Source organism: Microtus ochrogaster, linkage group LG5 (assembly GCF_000317375.1).
Source record: "Microtus ochrogaster isolate Prairie Vole_2 linkage group LG5, MicOch1.0, whole genome shotgun sequence".
NCBI classification, from domain to species: domain Eukaryota; kingdom Metazoa; phylum Chordata; class Mammalia; order Rodentia; family Cricetidae; genus Microtus; species Microtus ochrogaster.
In genome coordinates this window covers 41,566,599-41,585,993 of record NC_022031.1, presented here as the reverse complement: position 1 = coordinate 41,585,993, position 19,395 = coordinate 41,566,599, and the positions used below count along the sequence as shown (strand labels likewise).

The 19,395-nt window shown below is 51.4% G+C and overlaps 1 protein-coding gene across 1 annotated transcript; it reads left to right on the top strand.

The window, feature by feature from the left end:
- Positions 1–346: 346 nt before the first annotated feature.
- On the top strand, positions 347–18,088 carry Trim14 (tripartite motif containing 14). Its single transcript, XM_005362146.3, has 6 exons — positions 347–594; positions 3,097–3,192; positions 8,769–9,002; positions 10,285–10,447; positions 12,824–12,916; positions 15,618–18,088. Exons 1-6 carry the CDS (start codon positions 394–396, stop codon positions 16,151–16,153), a joined length of 1,323 nt encoding a protein of 440 aa, XP_005362203.1. The 5' UTR covers positions 347–393; the 3' UTR covers positions 16,154–18,088.
- The last annotated feature ends 1,307 nt before the right edge of the window (positions 18,089–19,395 follow it).

The window sequence follows — 19,395 nt, the reverse complement described above, 5'->3', positions numbered from 1 at the left end:
CCTGCAGGAAAAGGTACAAGTGGGAGTGTGGGAAATGCGGGCCCCACCGGGCAGGCCACACCTACCAGGCATCTCTACTTCGGAAGTTTGCCAAAACCCCCAAGACCAGCGTAACCAAGGGGGAAGCCCACCTGCCAGTTAATCCATTCGAGCGAGCCCCAGCGTTCCCTGTCTGTGGCAGCCCCCTCCCGCACAGGGCGGAAGAGTGAGAAGGTGCTGTACTGTGGATCCAGCACTAGGCGGGACCAAGGCTCATCACCGCCCCCCGCCCCCTCCGCCCCCTCCGCTCCAGCCCGCCACTGGGTGCTGGGTCGCCAACCCCGCCCCGAGCAAGGTTTCGTTTCTCGCAGCCATCCCACCGGCTACACTGCGGGACAGGGGTTGACACAGCGAATGGCGAGTGAGACAGCCTGCATGCCGGAGCCCGTCCAGGCCGACGGGGCTTGCCGCTGGCGCTGCCCTGAGCACAGCGAACGCCCGGCAGAGCTCTTCTGTCGACGCTGCAGCCGTTGCGTGTGCGCGCTGTGCCCGGTGCTGGGTGCCCACCGCGGCCACCCGGTGGGCCTGGCCCAGGAGGAGGCTGCGAGCGTGCAGGTGGGGAGACGTGGGGCGTGGGGTGTTCACGCAGGTCTGGGGGGGGGGGCGGAGATTGAACAGAGGAGTAACAACAGAAATAACGGACGAAGGAGCGCCAGGCCCGGCAGGTCTCACTCCCACATCACGTTAGGACTTGGAAACTGCGGTCCCCTAGGTGGTAAACGTAAGGTTTGGAGGCAGAACCCAGGCAAAGGTAGACCAAACCACCAGTGAAGTTTTAGAAGACTTGTTGAGGGTACTGGGAGGCTCAGGCTGGTCCTCAGATGTCCTTTACTGCTTCTACTAGGGCAGCTGCCTGACGCTGCCACCGGCTTAAAGAAAACCTGAGGTTTAGTGAACACAGACAAGGGTTCTGGGACGCTCGCTCTGCATCAGGGAGTTTGAGGCAGGGAGACTAGAATTTTAGGCCAACCAGTGCTACATAGCAAGACTATGTCAAAAGACCGGACTAGACGTAGAAAAAGAAAACACGATTGCGCATCATGAAGCCTAGAAAAGTCTCTGGACACTGGAGTTCATAATAGGCCACTTTCAACTGGAGCCTATAGGCCTGTATTGCTTTGCAAACTCAATAAGGCCATCTTCCTGCCTTGAATCCGGCTCCTCCCCTATGCAAACACACCACTGCTCCCCTCTAGCCTATCACAGCCTTCTCTGCAGATAAACACTGAGCAGGACCCCACTAGGCATGCCTGGCTCTTCAGAACCGGAAGGCAGGCCAGGCCGAACCTTCTGTCTTCACAAAGCTGATTTTATTATTTCTATCCCTAAGACGTCTTTTGACCTCTGCCCGGCCACACATCATTTATGCCCTCCTTTGACTTCACCACCTGTTACAAGTATAATCTGAAATCAGGCCAAGGGAAGCACAGGCTGGCTCGTGGAGTTCTGGGTTCATAAGAAATGTCCCCGCTTCCAGAACCTTCCTTTTGGTGCCTGTGAATGACTGTAATAGAGATCCCCAGATGCTGCTACCTGGACATCCAAGGTCGTTTTCCAGAGATGTGGCCCAACTGTCTCCCTCCTTTGTCTGTCTCGGGGTTCCTCTCATCAGTGCATCCACATACGCCCTAGCTCTACGAGCTTACAGAGCCATTCACTCGTAAAACACCTGTTCAGTGAGGCGGGTCATAGGTCAGATCCTCCTCTTAACCTGGATGCATTGCCTGGCTTGTCAGGGGGAGAACGGTAACAGTGCCTTGTGGTAAATACCGTGGTAGGGAGCCCAAGGTGGTGGTCAGTGAGAGCCAGATAAAAAAGATGGAACTTGCGGCAGGAAGCCAAGGCAGGGAAGCGCCACTGGACATGGCCTTAAAGGGTATTGGAGGTTTTCTGGGGTCCTAAGACAGATTCCTATGGTTGGAGGTGGAGGGTTCAAGCCGGAAGGCTGGGGTATGCTTGGGCCACCTTGGGCAGTAAGGTGGCTTAGGTGTCACAGGAGATGCACATGGAGAAGCTAAGACCAAAGCTGACCCCCTCCCTGCCTCCAGTTCCCTCTTCCAGTAAAGCCATGCACCACGGCCACTACAGCTTGTTGTGTGTGTTGATGGCCAGGCACGAGAATCTCATTCAGTCTCCACAGCGACCCTGTTTGCAGTGAAGAAAATGGGTGTGGGGCCCACGGCTGCAGAGGTAGGGCCACGACCTAGCTTTAGTCTTTCTCTAGAGCCCACACTCCTGCCCGCTTCCTCGGGCTCCCAGCTCTCCTCTGGAAGTTGGTAATCCTGGTTGATCCAGGGTCCACCCTGGGTCCAGACTCCCACCCCTGTTCCTATGAGGTAGGCCCAGGTGTCAAGTGGAAGGCCAGCTTTATGTAAGGAAGGCTAAGATGGAGAAGGGCCATCGTCGGAGGAAGAAGACCCAAAGCAGGCATTTAGTAGAATAGTAACTTCTAAAACAGACACATGGAAGGTAGGAGAGAGACACCCAGGCTGGAGGCATCCTCTACAAAGGCTTGAGCAGAGAGCCAGAATCTGCTCACCACCCTCCTAGCCACATGACCTCTGGCAAGCTACCCACTCTCAGAGCCTCGGGTACCTCTGCTGAAAAGGAATTCAGGGATGGATGGGCCAGTGAGATGACTCAGCAGGTATAGGTATCTGCTGCCAAGCCTGACGAACTGGGTTCAAGCCCTGAGACCCACGAGGTGGAAAGAGAGAAGGAACTCTGCAGATTGTCCCCTGACCTCCCCCTGTACGCTATGGCCCCAGTGTCCCCTGATCCCACCCCTTAGATAAAAATGCGATTAAGGAAAACCAGCAAGGATGAGGGTTTGATTTTTTTTTTTTTTTTTTTGGTTTTTTTTTCGAGACAGGGTTTCTCTGTGGCTTTGGAGCCTGTCCTGGAACTAGCTCTGTAGACCAGGCTGGTCTTGAACTCACAGAGATCCGCCTGCCTCTGCCTCCCGAGTGCTGGGATTAAAGGCGTGCGCCACCACCGCCCGGCAGGATGAGGGTTTGAAAATGACAGCTTCCCTCTCTCTCCTGAACCCCATCGCAGAAACTCTTCCAGGACTGTTTAGAGTGTTTGGCGACCAAGAAGCGGCAACATGCTGACAACATAGCCCACTTGGAAGACGCTGGGGAAAAGCTCAAGGCAAGTGCACCCATCTTCCCTTCTCTGTGCCTAACTGAGGAAAGTTTTCTTTGGTGTGGAAACGAACCCATGAACCAGAGCTTTGTAAACAGATCAATAAAGTTCAGCTATGGTCCAAAGTCTATGAAATAGAAGCCAGTGACCCAGCCAATCACCACTCCATTCCAGGGGACAATTAAAGTCCTGGTTAACAATCTGCAGCCCACACCCTCTAAGGCTCTGCGCTCCCCGCCGTGGCTCTTCAGGGGTCAGGGCGTTCATGTGGCAGGGGTAACCACATCTTTGATGCAGCCCTAGATATCTCCTCATGCCAGCACTGAGCATCGGCAACGCAGCAACACCGTTCTCTCTGAATCGCCCACATCTTGGGCAGCGAAGTTGTTTGGGGAGAGGGTTTTACCAGCCTGTGCCTTGCTTGAGCCCGTGTGTGTGTGTGTGTGTGTGTGTGTGTGTGTGTGTGTACATGTGTTCATGCAGGTGAGTGTGCATCTGTGTGCCTGTGATCAGGGGGCCAGAGGTCAACTTCAAGTGTCGTCTTTTTTAAGATTTTATTTATTATTATGGGTACATAATATGATACGCCATCCGATCTCATTACAGAAGATTGTGAGCCACCATGTCGTTGCTGGGAATTGGACTCAGGATCTCAAGAGTCTTTCTGAGTCATTCTCTTTTTGTTTGTTTTGTTTGTTTGTTTGTCTTTTCAAGACAGGGTTTCTCTGGATAGCCCTGGATGTCTTGGAACTCCCTCTATAGACCAGGCTAGCCTTGAACTCAGAGATCCACCTGCCTCTGCCTCCCAAGGGCTGGGATTAAAGACATGCACCACTGTGCCCAGTTTGGTTCTTTCTAAATAGTCTAGGCTGGTCTTGAACTCATTATGTAGGCCAGGCTTGAATTTATGATAATCCTCCTGCCTCAGCTTTCTGATTACTGGGATTCTAAGCATACACAGAAATGCCCAGTTGGTCTTGAGCCTCAATTGTCCTGTTTCATCCTCCGAAGTGCCGGAAGTACAGGCATGTGCCACCGTGTCATACTTTGATACTTTTTGCTTTGTCTTGTTTTTTGAGACAGGGTTCTTCTGTGTAGCCCTGGCTGTCCTGGAACTCACTCTGTAGACCAACTCAGAAACCCACCTGCCTCTGCCTCCCGAGTACTAGGATTAAAGGCATGCGCCACCACTTCTCGCATACTTTGATACTTTTATAAATGGGTGGGAAAGTAGGAGAGAGAGAGTGGGAGAGAGGGTCTGTGTGGATGAAGACTGCTTGTTGCCTGTTGAAGCAAACATAATAGCAGATTTAGAATGTGCAGTCCGTTAGAACTGAAAGGCCCATAGGAGATGCATGTCTAAGCCAGACAAAATGGTGCTGCCTACAGTCCACGCTACATGAGAAGTTGAAGCAGGAGGATTGCTTGAGCCATGGCATTCAAGCCAATGTAGGCAACAGTGATATGCATCTTTAAAAGACAATAAAAAGAGATTACTCCAATAAGCAAAAAAAAAAACAAAACACCCAAAAAGCAAAGTGAACAAGTCTGCCTCAGTATGGTTGGCCACACGTTTGGGCTGGGGATATGGACCAGTCGGCCGAGTGCTTGCCTAGTACGCACAGACCACTAGAGTCAACTTCCAGCACCCCACAATCCTCCATAAAACCAGGCATAGCAGTGTTGAGTGCCCGAAATCCCAGAACTAGGGGAGTAAAGGCAGGCGATTCAAGAATTCAGGGTATCCTCAGCTATATGTTCAAGGTGAGCCTGCTCTGTGGGAGAGTCTGTCCTAAAAGGGAAGGAAAGAGAAGCTAGGAAGGGAAGTACTTTATCATGGGTCACGTAGCAGGAGGGACCTGGGCCACCTGGGAGCACAGAAACACTCTGTGGTTTCAGCTGAAGGAAAAGAGCATGCTCAGTGAAAGGTCGAAGGACCCATCAGAGGCGCTCAGACAGGAAGCCAGCCAGCCTACCTGCCTGCAGTCAGTATGAGCTGAATCTAGAACTACAAGCAGGTGTCTCCTGGGACCTGGGGGAGGAAGGGACTCGATGGGAGCCACCCCTGGGTCATTGCCCTGCTGGGAGAAGCACCCTGCTGCTCCCTCACCCCCTGCCTTCCCTCTAGTTTCTCTTCCTGTTTACCCAAGGAAGTCTGAGAACCTCAGCCTGCAGAGAGAGCTGAGGAAAGGCAGGAGAGGGACCTGAGGCACAGTCTGGGGCTGGTAACGGACCTGGCCGCCTATAAAGGCTGGAATAACTGTCCTCAGCTCTGTGCGGTCACGGTCCTTGAGCACTACAGGAATGGAACCAGAATGTGGGTCTGTGGACACAACACACAGGGTGACATGAGCCAACTTTTGCCAGATTGGAAATGAGGCCATGAGGATGTAGCCTTGCTGCTGACGTTGAACATACTACTGACCTCCACCACGCTGCTGGGCGGGCTCAGCCACTCCTCTGCCCACTATACTGGCCATGGCCACTCTTAACTAAAACAGCTTGGGAAGGATTGGAGGACTTATCTTACACTCTGACTACACCACTCACAAGAGCCCCCAGTAGGGTTGTCCTGTCATGCCCAGCAGGCAGGAAGCAGCTTCTTGCCTTCTTACAGCCCCACCCCGCTCCCGGAAGGAAGGTGGGGTCCCCTGCACTGAGTCCCTCGGGCTCCCTGAACAAGGCTTCCTGGCCGGTCAAGTTCTTTCTTGCTGGTCTTTCTTAGGCTTTTCTCATCCAGACTCCACCAGCCCCACCCAGCCCAGCTCCAAACTCCAAAGTTCAGTGTGGGCATCCAGTTTCCCTTCGACTCCATGGGACCCAGACTGGCAGCCAGCTTCCTTCTCTCTGTGTCTCTCTCTGTGCCTCCCTCCCTCCATCTCTCTCTACCTCCCCCCCCCCCTCCTCTTCCCTCCCCTTCTTTCCCTCCCTCCCCTCTTTCCCCCTCTCGTTCTCTCTACTTTCTCTCTTATCACCCTCTCTTCCCCTTCTCCCCCTTCCCTCTCTCTTTCTCTGCCTACCCCACCCCTGCATCTCCTGTCACCACTCAGCATCCTGTCCTTTCTGTACTTTCTCTGCTGACCCTTCAGTAGCTCCCGCCCCCACAGAGACAGTACAGTGCAATGTCACTACTTGAGATATTCTTTGTGACAAAATGGATCTTTGGGACTGCTTGAAGCTCAGCTGGAAGGAACAATGAATCCCGATCCCGTCGGTGTCTCTACAGAGGCCTGTCAGATTCGCTCGGTTGCCTCTAACACATGTTCCTCACTCAGGGCTCTGGGACATGTTTCCTCTTATCCAAGTGCCAACCAGGCCCAAGCTGCCTCCTTTCTGAGATCACACTGAGTCGGTCGCATCAGTGTGGTATGGCCGTGGACAGGAACATATTTTTTTTCCCTCCCCTGGTCATTCATTAAGGATACATCAGTCGCCAGGTACACGGACCCTGTTATGTACACGTTACAAATAAGGCCATGAGTGCTCAAGCTGGCTTAAAGCCTTCTGTAGGAGACACATAGAAACTCACTTCCCATTTCTTGTCAAACCATAGCTGTCCTGTCAAGACAGCACATGGGGACATGTACAATGTCACTGGCTGTGATCCTCTCACTTGGGAGGCAATGGCAAGAAGGATCTGTGTTTGAGACCATCCTGGGCTACATAAGGGTGATTTTGTCTTAAAAAAAAAAAAAAGAGGGTACATCTTAGTAGCTAAGGGCTGGCCTGGTCTCTTGCAAGGCTCGAGACTCATCCCTAGTACTGGAAAAACAAACAAAAAACCCAGTGTCACAGGGAAGCCAGGTCCTTATGGTACCCACTCTGCTGTGTGGGCTGAAGACAGTTTGGATGAGGGAAGGAGCTGCTCTAGATTTTAGACTTTATTTTTCCAGATGTTTACTGCAGTGTTTCCTGCTTTTCCATTGTATAAGGAAACATAGGAAGGTATTTTCATTTTTTAATTTAAAATTTTATTCTACATGTATGATGTTATGCCTGCATGTGTGGCTGTACACCACACCACATGCATGCCTGGTGCTCATGAAGGCTGGAAGAGGAGTTACAGGGCTTGTGAGCCATCTTGTGGGTGATGGGACTCGAACTCGGGTCCTCTGATCTCTTTAGCCCTGATACCCTTTCATAGTGACAAATATACATAGGTAATGCTGACTCTTCAAGTGTCCTTTCTGGGGCATGACCAATATTCACCTTGTGTGCAAACATGACCATTATTTATTTCTAGAACTTATTCATATAGCAACTCTGGCTGGGTGTGGCGGCACAGCCTGTAATCTCCGCATGTGAGAGGCTGAGGTGGTGCGGAATGTCCACCAGAGAGATTGCTCAGACATGGGTTTAAGTCAATAGAAAGTCTTTATTGACTAGCTGGTGACTACCCTGGGTTTTTGGGATGCCCATGTAGCCCCGAGCCTTTCTCAGGGTGAGCATGTATATACAAAAAAAAAAAAATCTTCTGGGTTGACATACTTCGATTAACAAGAGTAGTTAGCCGGGGGCTGGTGAGATGGCTCAGAGGTTAAGAGCACTTGCTGCTGCTCTTCCAGAGGTCCTGAGTTCAATTCCCAGCATCCACATGATGGCTCACAACCATCTGTAATGAGATCTGGTGCCCTCTTCTGGCCCACAGGGATACATGTAGGCAGAATATTGTATATATAATAAATTTAAAAAAAAAAAAAAAAGAGTAGTTAGCCAGAAACGGAACCGCAGAAGCTAAAAAATAAGGTGAGTTCATTAGACACTTTCCACGGGCTCTGAAAGATCAGGTCTTCCTTCTCATTTTGTCAGGTGCTGCTGTCTACGTGCTGAGTTTGATGGCCTGGGTGATAATTCCATCATGGAGTCAGTTGTGCTAAGATCTGGGGCCCTGTTACAAAGGCAGGAGGATAGCTGTGAGTTCAAGGCCAGCCTGGTATATAGCGAGCAGTAGGTCAGCCTAGGGACATATCCTATTGCAAACAAACAAAGAACCCCACCTAGCAAGAACAACAAAACCAGTTAGAAAACAGCAGGAGACGTGGCTCAGTGGCCAATGACCTGAGTTCTGTCTGTTCCGAGTACCAGGAACTCTAATGTCTTTGTCCCTGACCTGTACTCCTACTCATGAGTACATACCCGCACACGGACATGCATATACTGTAATTTTTAAAAAATTAACTCCAAAAGAAAAAGACCAGGCCATGGTGGCATACACTTTAATCTCAGCACCTGGGAGGCAGGGGCAGGTGGATCTTTATGAGTTTGAGACCAGCCTTGTCAACAGAACGAGTTCCCCAGGGCTACTCAGAGAAATCCTGTCTTAAAACTACTTGTCAGGGGCAGGAGAGAAGGCTCAGCGGTTAAGGACATTCATTGGCTGTTCTTCCAGAGGACCTGAGTTCAATTCCCAGCAACCACCTGGTGACTCACAACCATCTGTAATGAGATCTGGCGCCCTCTTCTGGCCTGCAGGCATACATGTTGACTGCCACCTTGCTGGACTCACTCTGTAGGTGTTTCTGTTCCAGACTTCCTGGTTGGCAAGTGTATTGTCTACAGTCGACTTTTCTTTTTCCTTTAAGGTTTACGCAGACTCAAGTAAAGCCTGGCTGACACAGAAATTCACCGAACTCAGATTACTCCTTGATGAAGAGGAAGTACTGGCCAAACAATTCATCGAGAAGAACACAGAGCTCACCCTCCAGGTGTACAGGGAGCAAGCCGAGTCTTGCAGGAAGCAAATTGAGGCCATGGATGATTTCTCCACCAGGGTGTGGGTCATGAGCCTGGAGCCCAACCCCGTTCAGCTGCTGCAGGTAAAGCCGGACTTCCTGCTCTTACAGCTGCCACTGGCTACTCACATGCACCTGGGTCACTGTGGCAACGAACACGATCTTTACACACTGAGGAAGTGCACAGAGATTTCCCTGGCTAGCGTGTAGATGACAGTGCCAGTACGCAGGTGGTCAGGAAGTATACTGTTACAATAATTAATATCTATCTTGAACTAAAATAGTCTTAACAGTACCGCTTCCCAGGGCCCCCAGGCCGCAAGCACTTTGTGAACGGTCTTCATCAGTTTTATTGTGTGAAGAGACACTATGACCATGGTCACTGGCCTCCAACTCACAGGAGATCCACCTGCCTCTGACTTCCGAGTGCTGGGATTAAAGGTGTGTGCCACCACTGCCTGGCTGACCATGGCGACTCTTAGAAAAGAAAGCATTTAATTGGGGCTGGCTGACAGTTTCAGAGGTTTAGTCCCTATTGTCATGACAGCATGCAGGCAGACGTGGTACTGGAGAAGTAGCTGAGAGTTCTATACTTGGACCCAAAGGCAGCAGGAAGAGACTATAAGACACACTGGGCCTGGCTTGAGCATCTGAAACCTCAAAGTTCAACCCCAGTGACATAGGTCCTCCAACAAGGCCACACCTACTCCAATAAGGTCACACCCCCAAATCCCTCTCAAGCAGTGCCACTCCTTTATGACCAAATACTCAAATATGTGAGCCTATGGGGCCATTCTTATTCAGCCCAACACACGAATCTTAGCTTAGGGGTTTACTGGAGCTCTGCAGCAAGGCTTCTGGTAGGTGAGATGTGGGGTTAAGGGTCACAGGACTCAGCAGGGCTCACACTCTGCTAGAATCAAAACCTGGACCTGGCCAGGAATGGTGAAGTGTGCCTGTAATCCCAGTGTCTTGGAGGTAAAGGTAGGAGGATCCGGAGTTCAAGGTCAGCCTAGGCTCCATAAAATTCTGTCCCAGGAAAACAAGATAAAACAGAATGGAACCCAGGTCAGTCCTGAGGCAGACCCTCACGGTGACCTGGACTCTAGGGCAATGTCCTGGTCATTCCTCCTTGCTCAGGACCCTGTGGGACGTGAAGGGGAAGAAGGGGAGGAAGGGTGAAGGGGAACCAACCAACAACTCTATGTGCCTTATATCTCAGGTCACTGAGCAGCCTCCCCAAAGGCACTGCTTTGCGGTACAGCTCGTCCTGACCACGGTGGCCAGGCACAATGGGGTATGCAGCGGAGGCTAGATTCAGCTTGCAGCCCCTGGAACCATCTTGACCCTATGCCCGTCTACACAGGCTTATGTAGCCACTAAGTCAGAGATGGGACAGCAGATGAGCCCCCCGGAGCTGAGCCACCCTGTGCCCCTGTCCTTCGAGCCCATCAAGAACTTCTTTAAGGAGTTTACGGAAGCCATCCGGGACACTTTACAGACACCAATGGACACTCGCCTGAAGGAAAGTGAGTTGCCTAATGACAGACTTGGAGCCCTTACTCCCTGTAGGGTCTAGCAGCAAGACCCAACACACTCAGCCTCTGGAAGGAAGGGTTGGTTTGGCTTGCACCTGCAGCCTGCCCTGTGAGGGACTCAGGGTGGCAGGAGCTGGAGCAGCAGGCGACGCTGCATTTGCAGCCGGGTGCTGGAGCTTGGGTCACTGTCACCTTTCTGTCCAGTCTGGGACTCCAGCCGATGCAGCAGTATTTCCGACAGTTGGAATGGGTCTCCCCCATCTAGAGACTCTCCCGAAGATCTCCTCAGAGACTTGTTTCATGATGACTTCCGTCCCAACAATCTGACAGTCAGAGGTAGCCAACAACTTAAGCCATGCCTTTCCCACATGATGCCCTAGCTGGGCAGTTAGGAGTCCTGGCTTAGTGCCCACCCCACCCTCACTCCCACTACTTGGAATGGAACCTAGGGCCTAGAACATGCCAAGCAAGCACTCTGCCACTGAGGCACATCCTCAGCTCTCTTTATTTTAAGAGAAAGTCCTCCTAAGTTGCTCAGGCTGGCCTTGGCCTTTTAATCCTCCTGACTCAGTCTCTCGAGTAGATTATAGGTGTGTGCTACCATGCCCCACTCCAACCCTTCCTTAACTGATGCCACCTCAGCCTGTTCTGGGCTGGTGTCCTGCTTGCCACTCTCCAGCCACCACTCCCGGGGTCTGCTCACACCAATACCTTGCTAGCTCTCACCCCTCCTCATCTGCCCAGGGCCAGTCACACCCCCGCAGGTGGCTAACACAGCTGTTACACACCCAGAGGCCTTTCTACCGCCTCCAGCTTGCTCCCCTCCCTGTCACCTCACCTCTACCCCACTCCTTCTAGGATCTGCCCCATCACGTGCCTGCGGCCTGGGGCCTCATGAGACGGCTGCAGGAGCCCCTCCTCAACCTCAGTACCCCTCTGGGGTCCAGCCTGAAGTGCCCACAAAGCCTGTGGAGAACTCGGAAGTCCCTGGCACTGATCCCCTCAGCTGTGGTGGCAATTCACTCTCCACATTGGCTGTGTGCCTGTCGTGTGTTGCTGTTTCCGTGGCTCCCACAGTCCTCTGAGGGGAAAAGAGACAGCATGTGTTTGGGGACACAGGAACTGTTGTGAAGCAAAATTAAGTTAGAGGGGACAGAGATGAGGAACCTTTCGTAGCAAGCTCTGAGGAGGCCTCTCTAGGAAGGTCCTGAGGCAAAGTAAAGTGGCATTCTGTAGTCCCTGGAGTTCTAAGGACAGGAGCACAGGGGTGACACACAGCTCTGAAGTCATTCTGCCACCTTGTGCAGAGGTTTTCTTGTTTGCACATCTGTATGATGGAGCTCCTGCTTGGGAGGCTGCCGTCCAGGGTCGGATACAATCCGCTCCGCCTGTGTTCTCTGTTCTCACTGATACCCCGTTCCTGGGAAAATGTGCTCTCGGCAGAAGGAAAAACAAACACCAAGGCCTATGGTGAAGTGAGAGCGAGCTGGTCACGCTGCAGGATAGTAAAAGGCTTAGCCGACAGGAATGAGCATAGCGTAGAGGGGGTAAGGAGAGCTGGGGTGGGGAGAACCGGGCGTATCTTCCTTTGGTTTCTATTGCTGTGATAAACACTAGACCAGAAGCAACTTGGGGAGGGAAGGGTGTATTTCACATTACAGTTAATAGGCCGTCACTGAGGGAAACCAGGGCAGGAACTCAAGGCAGGAACTGATGCAGAGACCATGGAGGAACACTGCTTACTGCCTGGATCCCCATCTCTTGCTCAGCCTGCTTTCTTATGCCACCCAGGTCTGCCTGCCCAGGGGTAGCATCACCCACAGTGGACTGGGTGATTCTGCATCAATCATTACAGAAAACTGTCCTCCAGTGCCAGGCATGGTGGCACAGACCCCCAATGCCAGTACTCGGTGTGTGTGTGTGTGTGTGTGTGTGTGTGTGTGTGTGTGTGTGTGTGTGAGGGGCAGAGGCAGACAGATCGCTGTGAGTTCGAGGACATCCTGCTCTACCTAGCAAGTTCTGGGACAGCCAGGGATACACAGAAAAACCCTGTCTCAAAACAAAACAAACAAAAAAAGGGGGGGCAGAGGGAAAAGAAGACACACGCAAAAAAAAAAAAAAAACCTACAAACTGCTCTACCGGCCAATCTGATGGCGGCGTTTTCTCAGCTGAGGCTCCTCTTCCCAGATAACTCTATCTTAAGTCAACGTGACAAAAAATAACCAGGATAAGAAGGGGCTCAGGGCTTGAGCAAAAAGTATCTTTTTCTAAGTTTGCACATGATTCTTGGGAGACTTTGGTGTATTTGTCTGTGCTGCCTGCATGAGCTCCAGATGTTGGCATCTCACAACTGTAATCCCTTACAGACATGAACTGCCAGCTCTCGGGATCCTCCAGCACCAAGCCAGGCACCCTGTTGAAAATCAGCCCTTCTCCGGAGAGATCACTCTTCCTGAAATGTAAGTCCGGGAGTGGCGGGGGGAGGAGGTTGGGTGAGGAGCAAAAGTGGGAGAAGGAAGGAAATGAGCCTGCCCCCACCCCAACACACATTCTTACTGTTTAGCAAACTTGTTTGCAAAACATTTTTGCTGGGTGTGGTTCCACACTTTTTTGTTTGATTTTTGTTCTTTCAAGACAGGGGTTCTCTGTGTAGCCCTTGCTGTCCTTTCCTGGTACTTAGTTTGTAGATCAGGCTGTCCTTGAACTCAAGATCCCCCTGCCTTTATCTCCGAAAGTACTGGGATTAGAGGTAAAAACCACCGAGGCCTGGTGTCCACACAATTTTTAATCCCAGTACTCAGAAGTTTAGGAAGGAAGATCTCAAGTTCTAGACTAGTCTCGGCTATATAGTAGGTATTAGGTCTCAAAATCTGGAACAAATGGATAGTTGAGGTGCCCATTAGAAAATCAAAGTGGGGGATGGGCGCTGGAGAGATGGCTCAGGAATTAGGAGCAGCATTGGCTGCTCTTCCAGAGGACCTGGGTTCAATTCTTAGCACCCATATGGCAGATCACAACTGTCTGTAACTCCAGGAGATCTGACACCTTCACACCAATGCACATAAAATAAAGTCAAAAAAATTTAAAAATAAAAATAATAAAATAAAATATCAAAGCGGATACTAGCTGCCAGGTTCTCCCAGCATGCCTCAGTCCCTCCCTGTTACCTGGTATGGCTGGCATACCCTGCCCCCTAAACTTCTTCAGCCCAAGGGCTGGGTTTCTGTTCCCCCTGTATATAATTCCCCATACAATCCAGCCATTTTGGTTACCTACCCTTTTGGCCTATGCTTTACTCTCTTGGCCAGTCACTTGGCCCAGGCCACCCTTCATGGTCAGGGACGCCTCTCCCTTTGCCCAGCTCAATTTGCTGAATTAGTAAAGGAGTGGATAAATATGCCTTATTTTCTGTATATCTTCAGGAGTAATTTCTCAAAACGAAATCACTGAGCACATATTTTCTTTCTTTTTTTTTTTCTTTTTTTGGTTTTTTGAGTCAGCCTTTAGAGCCTGTCCTGGAACTAGCTCTTGTAGACCAGGCTGGCCTTGAACTCACAGAGCTCCACCTGCCTCTGCCTCCCAAATGCTCGGATTAAAGACATGAGCTACCACCACCCAGCCTTGAACACATATTTTTAAAAGAAATGTTTGGGGCTGGAGAGATGGCTCAGTGGTCAAGAGCACTGGCTGCTCTTCCAGAGGTCCTGAGTTCAATTCCCAGCACCCATATGGTGACTCACAACCATCTGTAATGAGATCTGATGCCCTCTTCTGGCCTGCAGACATAAAGACAGACAAAGCATTCATACATTAAAAATTATACATAAATAAATAAATAGAAAAAAGAAATGTTTGGCTACCTGTGGTGGCTCATGCAGGAGGATCATGAGTTCGAGGCCAGCCTGAACTACATATTTAAAAAAAAAAAGAAGAAAAAGAAACATTTGAAAAATAAAATGCATTTAGAAAAAAGTACATAAAACAAAGGGTAGAACTGAACAATTCCTGTAAAAGTAAACATTACTTCACCTTCAGATCAAGAAGTTGAAACTTCTAGAAGACTTTCTCATGATCCCTCATTTATTATGCCAAAAGGATGGCTGTTGTTCCAATTTCTAACCCTTTAACCTAGAGAAACTCTAACCAGAGATGGCTCAGTGTTAGCATTCGCAACTCTCCTTAGGGACGCCAGAATCTGTTCCCAGCTCCCGGAGGCTCCAGTGCATGGCATCTGGCTCCCTCTTCTGGCAGATATCTGTACTGCACTAGTCACACTGTGATGGACTTGGGTCCGTAAGTTAAACACACAAACTAGGAAGGTTCACCACTGAAACACGTTTGATATGGCTCAAGAATATGCCGGCAGGTTTTAAAAGGCAGATTGCCTAAGAGTATGCGTGGTATGATATCAATATTAGGGCCAAGCATAAGCCTCAAAATTAAAGAATAAAAGGAACATGCAACCGAGTCCTAATAGTTATGGGATTTTCTATCCCTTTTTTTGTTTCTGAGACAGGGTCTCTTTGTGTAGTCCAGGAACATGCTACGGAGACCTCCCTATGTTGACCTCAAACTCACTGAACTGCCTGCCACCTCTTGCCTCCCGAGTGTTGGGATTAAGGGCTTCCTCGGCAGTAAGATTTTTGTTTGTTTTGTTTTTTCAAGACAGGGTTTCTCTGTGTAGCCTTGGCTGTCCTGGAACGCACGTTGTTGTTGTTGTTGTTGTTGTTGTTGTTGTTGTTGTTGTTGTTGTTTTTAAGACAGGGTTTCTCCGTAGCTTTGGAACCTGTCCTGGAACTTGCTCTATAAACCAGGCTCTCTTGAACTCACAGAGATCCGCCTGACTCTGCCTCCCGAGTGCTGGGATTAAAGGCGTGCGCCACCACCGCCCGGCTTTTTTTTTTTTTTAAAGCAGTAAATTCCATGATCCAAACTCAGGCCGTAAAAGAGCGTAGCGTGTGATAAGTCCATCTTTCCCTCTAGTCCGGCCCAACAGTCTCGGTTACCTGGATAGAAAAGGCGGAGAGGTGGGCGTGGCGCCTGTGGCTCCTCCCACAGCTCCTCCTCCGGGCCCTCCCTCCGCCAGGCCGTGCAGGGTCGGAGGGCCCGAGGTGGGCGGGGCCGCCCCTCTGACCTTCGTCTTTCCCGCCCCCTCCGCAGACGCCCGCACGCCCACGCTGGACCCGGACACCATGCACTCTCGTCTGCGGCTGTCGACAGACGGACTGACCGTCCGCTGCGCACTGCTAGGCCGCCTGGGGCCGCGCCCCGCTCCCCGGTTCGACGCCCTGCGTCAGGTGCTGGGCCGCGACGGCTTCGCAGCCGGCCGCCACTACTGGGAGGTGGACGTGCAGGAGGCGGGCGTGGGCTGGTGGGTGGGCGCGGCCTACCCGTCACTGCGGCGCCGCGGGTCCTCGGCCGCCTCCCGCCTGGGCTGCAACCGCGAGTCGTGGTGCGTGAAGCGCTACGACCTCGAGTACTGGGCTTTCCATGATTGCCAGCGAAGCCGCCTACGGCCCCGCCGCGACCCCCATAGGATCGGCGTCTTCCTGGACTACGAAGCCGGCGTTCTGGCCTTCTACGACGTGGGCGGTGGCATGAGCCACTTGCACACCTTCCATGCCACCTTCCAGGAACCGCTCTACCCGGCCCTGCGCCTCTGGGAGGGGGCCATCAGCATCCCCCGGTTGCCCTAGGCGACCGTGCTTCCTTTCCTAGGCTGGTCTACAGGCTCTGCCCACGCAACCCCGGCGCTGCCTGTGTCTGGGACACCTTCATGCAGCGCTTAGAACCTCCTGGCACACAGCAAGCACACAGTAATTTTCATTGAAAGATTCCCGGCGGAGGCACTGCATCTCCTTAAAGGACCCCATGGGAGTCACCTGCTCTCCAGCCATTTCAGTTTATCCCGGCCACCTTGAGCCAGAGAACCCGAGAGGGTTTCTAGTCTCCCGCTGCTCCTCTCGCATCTTCATCTTCTACACTTAAACCAGGGTGAACTCAAATAGGTACAAGAAAAAAATCAGGAAGGCCTTCTTAGCATCCCGGCTTTTCTGACCTGCTCTTTGACGGCCTCCCCTCACCCAGCTGCTGAAAGTCTGTTCAGACAGTCTTCAGGCAGAAGCTAGTTCACAGTTTTGCCTCTTTAAACGGTTGTGCGTCCCACCATAAATAGGAAAACCATCTCTTTGTCTGTCTCACTCCTCGGGCTTATCTGCCTCAAGAAGCCCCTCTTCTCCCCCCCCCCCCCAAATGAGGCTTGCAGATATAGGACCTGTCATTCCAGCTGCTTTCTAAGGATATTTGCGTCCCTTTCCTCCCAAAAATGGTTCAGAAAGTCCCCTTCAAGGCAATGAATGATCAGTTGACTGCTACTCGGGGAAGGGAATACTGAGGATAGCTCCCAGGCGGATTTGACGGGAGATGTACACTTGATGCTACATCTTATCTACGAAGAGCTTTTCCCACACACACCACTGCAGGGCCAAGCCAGGCGTCTCTTAACAATCGTATCAGGCGTTTATCACGCGAGTTGTCCACTGAACACTTGATCCTTACAGCCCTCCAAAGTGGGACATGAGCCCATCGTCCACACCGCAGAATCGGTACGCTTGAGTCAGGTGACTGACTGCTCAAGATAATGGAACCGGTTGCAGTCAGGGTCTGTGCTCCCAGCAGGTGGTGTGGACACGGCAGCCCAGCTCCCTGTTGGCAGCGGCCACCTCAGCTTTCCCACCTGCTTTCCTTGGGCCGAATCTGCCTCTAGATTACGTCCGCTGGTCTCTGAGATGGGTTTCCTACCCTTCACAGTGTGGGGTGGGATTGTCCCGAGTATAAAGCAGAAAGACTGGTCTGGGCCAAGGTTTGCACTAGCCAAAAGCCTAGTTTCCCATCAGCTGTGTGGCCTCCGGCAAGACACTTTCTCCTCATGGCCCCCATCTGTGAAATGCGGGCCAGTGCCAGGGGACTCAAGGGAGCCAAAGCTAGTGAAACTGCCTTCATAACTCCTTTGTATCGGGTTAGGATCTGTTAACATCTCCAACAGATTCTCCCCTGTGCCTTGTCACAGTGCGGGACCATGGACACCCAGCAGCTGGATGGCAGCCGCGGGGGCTGCCCTAATACTCTCAGAGCAGTTTTCTTGGGATCCATGTTCTTGAAGGTAGAAGGCATCTGTCTTATGCTCTTGGTTTTGTAGAATTTTCCTCAAAGGTAAACCACAAATTGTTTTCCCACGGTGCGTGGGTTAGAACCAGAGTGGCCTTGCACGTCCCAGGTGTGTGCCCCGCGGAGCTACACTCTGACCCCAGCGGGTGTTTGTTTTGTAGGAAAAAGGCTTAGACCAGGCCACCCTGAGGGGAATGGAGGACAGACACCTGTCTCAAATGTCCAGCTTCAAGGGCCAGACCGTGGGACATAAGATTCCTGAGACTGGGCTCGGCAGGGACTGACTCTTCTGAGTGTTCCCAGACCTGGGGCCAGCTGCTGTGATTTCTGGACACTACCTCCCAGAGAGGCTCGTGTATCGTTTCCTTTGGGCACATGGTTTCAGTCCATGTTGGCTAATGACAACCATATTTGTAAATGACAAGTTCTCTAATAATATGCATTGTATAATAAAATACTAATGCTCTCCCATATAACTGTGTTCTTTATTGGGAGTCAAGTGCCTACCATAGAGGCCTGGCTATCATCTCATTCACCTGCCACCCCTTCATAGTTTTCTATTCACCCAGTGATGGGGAGCTCACCATTCATGAGGATCACCAAGTTCTTTTTAACATTCATTTTGAGGGGGCAGAGGGGCCTTCAGTCCCATGGTTCACATGTGGATGTCAGGGGATAACTGATGGAAAAGGATTTCCTTCCACCATGTGGTTCTGAGGATTGAACTCAGGGTATCAGGATGATGACAGCCATCAACCTCTGAGCCATCCCGATGGCCCCTAAACACAACTCTCGGCTGTCTCCAGCCACAGCAGTACTGCAAAACTTGTTTGTGGCCACCCTTTAGCACCACGGAAGCCTCGGGTGGTCTCTAGCCTTTAGAGAATGACGTGGGAAGGTCATATGTCAATCTGTTGATTTCATTGGTTAATAGAGAAACTGCCTTGGACCATTTGATAGGCCAGCCCTTAGGTGGGTGGAGTAAACAGAACAGAATGCTGGGAAGAAGGGAAGTGAACTCAGTCGCCATGCCTCTCCTCTCCAGGACAGACTCAATGAAGCTCCAGCTCAAGATGGACGTAGGCTAGAATCCTTCCCGGTAAGCCACACAGATTATTAGAAATGGGTTAGTCAAGATGTGAGAGTTAGCCAGTAAGAGGCTAGAGCTAATGGGCCAGGCAGTGTTTAAAGGACTACAGTTTCCGTGTTGTTATTTCGGGTGTAAAGCGGGCTGCCCACAGCTCATTCTACAAGGGAATTCAGGGGCTCTTTTGCCTACATCTCTTCTGCCCCAAATTCTACTTTGTCGGTGACACTGACCTCTGGTAACCCCATACAGGTGTTGCTAGTGGATAGAAGCATTTGGTGTTGTGAGAGAAAGTCTGCACAAGACAGCACCGTGTTTATGATAGGGAGTGACCAAGCCGGAGTCCATCATGTTCTGATCAGAAGTTTTCTAGGTGGGATGAGGCGGGGGAGGCTGTTGAGATGATTCAGCAGGTCAAGGTGCTTGCCTTCAAACCTGGCATCCGAATTCAACACTGGGGAGGGCCCACGTGGTGGAAAGAGAGAAGCAGCTCCTAAAACCTGTCCTCTGACTGCTACACAGTGCACATCCACCCATACACACACACACAAACATAGAGGCCAGAGCGATGTCTCAGTGGTTAAGGGAACTGGCTGCTCTCGGAGAGGGCCCGAGTTCAGTTTCCACCAATCACATGGTAGCTCACAACTGTACCCGTTTCATGAGGCTGAACACTCCTCTGGC